Here is a 7605-nt window from a genome sequence, read left to right as displayed (position 1 = left end):
ATCTACTCCTTAAACATCCTATCAATGTTCCACACTAAACATGATAGATAACATCATCTCAAAACATAGGACTAGCATTATAAAACACACACACCCTAGCCACCTCAAGAGCGAGAAATCTTGAAATCAAGACTCATAGTTTTCTAAGTCAAAGTTCAAAAGAGAGCAACAAAACCAAATAAAATAAAAACGAACAAGATTCACAGAATATAGATCACCAAGAAAATAGGTGGCTTGGTGGTCACAAAGAAGATAAAAAAATTCAAGGTAGCCCTTCATCACTTTAAAGTTCATAAAATTTAAAGTTCACATAATCAAATGAAAACTAATTCACATAAAACAAAATGACACTCACTAGTCATCATAGGTAGTAGATTTGTCATGGCACCTTGCATCCAAGGAGCGCTAAGAACATGACCAAACTTCAAAAACACGAATCACATCGTGTTAATTAAATCTTTTCTTTTACAATTTCATGCATTGATCCTAAATGCAAAATGTAACATGCAATAATATCTTTACAAATAAAATCCCTTATTCCTCCTTCATATCACACTAGGTTATTCCAATAATCTCATGAAGTTGATATCCCATTTCTTGCACCACTTATACAACATGCACCTCTCACACTTTATAAGATATAATTTCCATTGTTATCCATTGTTAGAGACATTCATAACCATCAATATACTAGCTCAATGGATAAGATCTATTTACACCCCTCTTGCCTCAAACATGCAAGAATCAAATACTTTATTTTTAAATCTAAAATGCACATGGTGTGGACACAGAATTCATGCAATCTTATCCATATGAGGTACTCAACTTACTAATCATTAAAGAAAATTCCATTTTAACAATTTTTACAAGATTGCTAGATCAACCCAATATCATGACATACATAAGGAGCATCATATCCTTTCTTGTCAGAATTAATCGTAACTCTTAGAGACAATAAACAATCCAGGAGTCTATACCTATACACATAGATTATGCTTAGTTGATTCACAGTTGTGTGACCTGGGGTCACATCTAGACATAATGAACTCAAGGCCCTAGTGTGGAACAAGGAACTCTAGTGCTCATGGTGACAGATTAAACACCTACACCTATAATTTTTTTAGCACATTAGCATAGGAGCCCAAGGCCCTAGGGTTTAAACATTGCCCTGGTACCATATATAAGAACCATGTCCTACTCAGCAAAAACCACATCATACAAATGCTTGAAATGCAAAAAACTATGAGCAAAACCCTAGTTTAAATAGTCAATATTCTTTATATTAACTATAATCAGGATTAACAATTCGTTAATAATAACAAGTACTTATAATTGTATTATCTAAGATGCTGATTTACACATCATACATCCATCCAAAATGCATGTCTAACAACTACAATGAGATCATTAAACATACACTATCCAATTACATAATTTCATCATAACAATCATCTAAAGATGATGGAACAATCCATAGAAAGCATGAAACCTCAACAAGTGACCCGGGCTTCGATCATCGTCCATTTGTTATCTGAGATGGGAGTGTGGCTTAGGCGCTTTTACCACGCCAATCATGTGGTTGGAGTATTTAGCTCCCTCAAGCTCCTTGACATGAAGAATGCTTCGACCCTGACACAAGAAGCCTAGCAACTCGGAACAAGAGGATCGGATGTATCTAGTGTAGCCGTGAAACATACTACTTTCCACGTGTTTAAGTAGTCTAATCACGAAATATGGCAAAGAAAAAAAAGTAACGATGTATATCTACCCATATGCAGTTATATAAATGACTTTGGCAAAAGTGCTTTGAACCAGATTTAATCGATAGAAAGAAATAAAACACATTGTATCCATTTCTATTCAGAACTGGCAGGTAGAAAGAAACAAAGCATACATCATACATTCCTATCCTTCCCAATTTGTCATGTTACAACCATCCCATAAGGAAGTCTTAATTAAAATACTCAAGACAACAAACAAGTAATAACACTATATCTCAGAAATGTAGTTAATCATGTTCAGCATTATACTAGGAATTCAAGAATGTACTCAGTTGCATTCATCAACAACAATCTCAGATTGAACAAAATTCAATACGCTAACTGCATATTGGCATACACAGTGACCTTCCTGTAAAGTACATGAGCCCCAATCATAGAGCAATCTCTTGCCTAGTCAATAGGTGTATGAACTATCAATTCCAAACTTGAAGACTGTATACACATCGGTTAAATGTACACAAGATCCCATTGTTCAGAATATGAAAAATCCATAAAATTCAGTATGATAGTGAATCCCTCAATGTCGTAATTTATTCAGACATTCCTTTTAGTAGTTTCCTTCCCACAGTAAAGGACTAAAGATGAAATTATTTGAAACATCACTAAATGCTCTTAACAATGGATCATATTTTCAACTTCAGAATACTACGTAGCCTTTGCAAACCATCTATGTATAAGATGTTGCAGCATGTATTTGTATGAACAACATAAAGTCTTGTACTCGGTATAATCAAAGATAGTGATGGATTAACATCTATATCATAAGATTCACAATGACTCTGTGAGTAATTAAAGTCCAGGTTCTATTGCTTCCTATTTATAGAGACTTGGATTTAGACAAGTACTCATGTAACTTGTGGATTTAGCCTTAGGTCTTTCTGTTCGGATTTCTATAAAATTAAATTTCAATATAAACGACATATAAAATCTATATTTGATCTTGGTGTCTATCTTTACAAATATAATTGCTAACTGGCTGTTTCAAGATTTACTCCGCTTTGAAACACATTCAACAAATTATTTGTTCATAATAATAATTGTTTTGCTAGATGATGAACAAGTTTCAATTTACTAGGAGTAACATCTGTTATATTAGTTTCAGTTTAACAAGACCAAGCTTTTATGACTACATGTATCTAATGATCAGGTAACCTATCATTCATTTTCTAGGAACCAATACTCTATGCTCAGCAAAATAGAAGGATTTGAGTATTGAGCAGATTTAACAATGGAATAAATCCCTTTAGTTCATTATTCAATTCCTTTCCTATGCACACAAGGCATTAATGTCATAAAATGCATATAATTTTTATCCCATTTGTTCCATTTACCTTTAGTTTCAAAAATAATATCCGTACACTGTCTGCATCAATGGAAGGTTTAGAGAGAGAGAGTTTGGAAAGAAGAAAGGAAACTCAAAGGAAGTATCGAATGATGTTAAGAGTTTGGTGATTCAATGGTTTCCAAAGGGATAATGGCTACCGTTTGTGTTACTTGCCCAAGTACAAACGTAGACATTGGGATGTGATAATACTATCTAAGCTCAACTTCATTGACTCACACTGTTTGAATGAGATTGTGCTCTTAATATGCAGCAGAAATCACAAGTTGTCAGAATTACAATGGTAATCAATACACTCATCAACTTCACACATTGAAGGCAGTCCAGCCCTAATCATGTTAACAGAGGGAATGCTAAAAAAATTAAAAATACACAAGTCTTTATATAGGAACATATTCCCATATTACTATTGAATGAATGGAAAACCAATCACCACAATTCTAATTACGCATGAAACAAATGCACAGCATGTTGGGGTGTTTTGATTTCTAGAAATAAGTATTAAATCCAACAATGAACAGTCCATAAAAGGGAAACCCAGCTAACATCCAAATAAACTATAGTGTTTTGAACTCCTAGCAGATGGCTACAGTTTTTAAATTTCCCAACAAAAATGTGATCTTATAATCATCCTACGCACACAAAATTCGTCATGCACAGAATTCTTTATACAGATTTAAATCATTATACTCTGAAAAATCTTCATACACAAAGATCTCCATACAAAGAATTATGTAACATAGTTCAGCTGTTCAACTATAATTTACAACATTATTCACATAGAACATCAACTCTAAACGAAGGGTATAAAATCTATAAACTCAATGCAAAAAGGAAACCTGGTTTTGTTCACTTTTTGTCTGATATCTGGCTGAGCCCACTTTCTCAAACCTTCTCTTCCAGTCCAGCCGCCTCCTATCTGCTGTGTCCCCCCTCCAAGATTTTGGAATGTATGTCATTCCCTATCTAATCTTTTTGGTGTGTAACTGACCCAATTTGTTAATCATGTGTAATGAAGTAACCGCTTATCTTGATTCTTAACTAATTATGTAAAATTTACCTATTTCCTTTTTACCGAAACAAAGTCTACGTGGTGATAAGCTTTCCCATTTTCTTGGGTACGGCGATGCCAGTTGTGACATGAAATATAACATACCAGAGTTTCAAAATATAATTTTACTTATAAACTTGAATTCTCATTTGTAATTCTCAACCAAATTTCATCAAACATTACAATGAGAACAAACGCATAGATATAATTTACATCACACATCTGGCCTTGACCATATATCATTTAAGATATTAAGAATAGAGCGAAAAAGGCACTCCAGAAGATGAGCCAAATAACTGATAGATTCATTAGTGTCAAGTCAATGCAGTTGCATCATAGTTTACATCAGTCTGCTTCAACATTTACATGAATGCAGAGAGTCAGATTCTGTACATTCATTTCTTAAGCAGATTCCATTTATTCAAGTACGATATCATATACTTCAAAATCTCTCTTGTGTCATAACAAGAGGTGTGGCTTCAATTTTTACTTTTGCGAGATAGGGTCCACTTTTGATTGCTACCTGCAACTGTAAGAAATATAATGCTTTAACGAGGCATTTATTAAGGACAAAATATTTACAACCCATTAACTTTTAACAATACAAAGATCTATGAGAACGATTACGATAAAGGAAACGAAAGACTACCTTTTCTACCACTTCAGAAAATGTTGCATCAGTTTTGAAATCCGAAGCCATCAAAGAATTGTTGATTGCTACACAACATGAATGTCGGAATTCCATACCTGAAACAGCGGTCAACCAATAAAGCCTCATTATCTTCATTGTATAAATGCACTATCCATGTTAATTTGAAAATAAAGGATTCAATTGTATTCAGATCAACCTTCTTTTGTGGTTTCAGAGTGTGGATCTGTAACAAAGTTGATTATCTCTTGTTTTGAGCAAACTTCCCACAAACACCATGGCCTGGTGACTAAACCAGCTATTAAACGATATGCCTGTCAGAAAAATTGATTGTCATGAAAAATAAAGAAACAGTCAATAGAGAAGTCCACGAAACACATTCCATCAGTCAAAATTAAGTTTCTTCAAGTGATTATGCTTATATTGCTAGATAAGACAATCATGGTTTTGCCTTGAAACAGAGATGTTCTTACAGCTAAGCGTGCTTCTGGCTCCTGCTGCAGAAGTGACCAAAACAAGCCCTGGAGACATCATTTTATCAGTAATCATAAATAATCTAGAACCAGAACTTCCATACTAAGACAAGTAGAGTGCAAGGTCCTGAGGTGCAAGCAATACTGTAACCAAACAAAGAATGGATATATAATGAAATAGTGCACTTCACAAGACTATGTCTGAACATGTTTGACATGTGGTCAAACTTGATAGCAAAATGGAGGGCGCTTTAATAAGCTTCTTGCAGAAAATGGGGAAAAAACTCAAATCAGCAAACTTTAATGGTACCATGTCCAAGCTCACCAGGAGAGATGGTGAAAGAGAATGGAAGATATAGGATAACAAGAGTCAGTTCCATTAATTTAACTTCCACTATATACAAATGGACCTTTGAAAAGCATCTGCTGTGATATTATATATACCAAAACCCCAAAGAAATATCATCTTGTGGGGCAGACAATGGGCTTTAATGAGCATCTTGCAGCAAACGGGGAAAAATGATGAAATCAACAAACACTTAATATAGTATCTTGTGTCCAGGCTCAACAGGATTGACAGAGAGAGAGCCGCTAGTTCTTGCCTATGGTCACTTTTTCTGGTATCTTCACTAAATTAAAAAGTAAAAACATCAAACCAATTCGTACACACAAGTTCTCAAGGAGCTTAAATGGGTCGCTTTTGGATTAGGATTTGTGCTTGGACTTCAGCTCTTCACTCAATTCATTTAGATTTCCTTTGATCTATTCTTAATAAAAATGAAGGCTAGAGGAAAGGGACAGATATAACCAATAATTATGAAACAGATGAAATTTAAATCACACGTACAGATGGAGACCGTTTGGAGCTATTTTCAGCTGCTATGTATATTAAGTTGCGAAGACATGATTCAGCTTGGTCATTCAGGAATAAGGAGCTTTGGGATCTCTCCACTCCAGAAATGTCTGCCAAAGCATGTGCACCAGCCTGTAGACAGAAAATATAAAAAATCATTTGCTACACTAACTTTTACAGTCCAACTAATACAACATGATTTGGGCTGTAATTCTTTTCAATTACAAAGTAAGAAATGCAAACTTGTATATTGCCGAGTGCAAAGACTAAAGAAACTTAAAATCACTGAATAGAAATTAAAAATTTACAGTTAGCACTTACATCCTATCATAAGGTAATTATTTGATAATAATGATCTGAAGTATATCAACTAGATGTTTACAAAATTGCTCCTACTTACTAACACATGCATATCCTTAGTCTTACCAGAATATTCTGACATTCAAAAGACTTGATATTGCAGAAGGAGCTTAGAGCCTAGTTGTCAAATTAGTTTACCATGGAATGTTGACAATAGAGTTCACAGAGTTGCAGAGTTGCAGTTTCCATCAATGTAATTTCATTTCAGATCAGGCTCACCAGCTTACTGACAATTCTTTGCATAAAATAAGATTTGGTATGCATAGGGATCAGTAAGATAATCTCTTCCTCTTATATCTCTTCTAGGAGTTCTGATTCAAATGCCCTAGTGTACCTCTCACACCCTTGACCACATGAAAATCCTACAGTCTTTTCATGACTTCAGCATTATGCACACTTCTGGCTTTAGGTTCTCTAGGTTATAGACTTTAGCCTTTGGGTTTTTTCTTGACTGCCTCCAGGTACGTTCTTCTCTATAAAATTTAGCTTTGGAATTGGCAGCTGTCTTATGCCTTGAAGGTTACTCTCACACACTTCACTTTCTCCATCTATGAAGGAATTTTTTGATTCTCAACTTCGCATCTCTAAAGAGGGATGTATTGACTTTTCAACTTGATCTAAAAGACTGACCAAGGCTTCATTCTATAATTAAAGTTGTCTTACTATTTCCTTCCACACTTCATGTAATTATTTGTAATTGAAATAATTTTGCTTTTCTGACTATGACTACATCTTTGACTTTGAATGCAACTTTGCATTTGTATCTCTAGACCTTCTCTGGTTACTTGCCATGCTTGTCTCCTCTGCTGCCTTTGTTCTATAAACCTTTGAGATCATTTGTCCTTTTTCTCAACTTGATGACTGCATTGTTGTCTCCCATTTTCATTATGGTATAAAGGCATTGATTTAAGGAAGTATAACACCAATCTATGATTGAGATTTCTTCATCATATTGGCTTCTATCCTTGTATTCTTAATTTAATTGGTGTCTCATATAGATTTTGTAATATTGTATAATACCAGGTAAGCAGTTTGGTGAAACATTCAAGGAGAGTCCCCTCATCACTAACTTCTAACATATTTCAAATTGTATCCT

The 7605-nt window shown here is 34.4% G+C and overlaps 1 protein-coding gene across 2 annotated transcripts in view; it reads right to left on the bottom strand.

Annotated features, from left to right (window-relative positions):
• Nucleotides 1–4284: 4284 nt before the first annotated feature.
• LOC149569217 (ARM repeat superfamily protein) overlaps nt 4285–7605 on the bottom strand; it is a 280021-nt gene continuing 276700 nt past the window's right edge. For both annotated transcript variants that reach the window (XM_089821970.1, XM_089821969.1), the window contains exons 13-17: nt 6144–6281; nt 5297–5344; nt 5023–5137; nt 4824–4921; nt 4285–4703 (exon numbers count right to left, since the gene is read on the bottom strand). In XM_089821970.1, coding sequence (XP_089678096.1) covers nt 4617–4703; nt 4824–4921; nt 5023–5137; nt 5297–5344; nt 6144–6281 — 486 coding nt within the window. In that variant the 3' untranslated portion in view covers nt 4285–4616. The remainder of the gene's footprint in view (nt 4704–4823; nt 4922–5022; nt 5138–5296; nt 5345–6143; nt 6282–7605) is intronic.

Source organism: Cupressus sempervirens, chromosome 3 (genome assembly GCF_028749045.1).
Source record: "Cupressus sempervirens isolate cs-2001-9-10 chromosome 3, ASM2874904v1, whole genome shotgun sequence".
NCBI classification, from domain to species: Eukaryota; Viridiplantae; Streptophyta; class Pinopsida; order Cupressales; family Cupressaceae; genus Cupressus; species Cupressus sempervirens.
The sequence above is the reverse complement of the archived record's forward strand: the minus strand, read 5'-3'. Positions and strand labels throughout refer to the sequence as shown.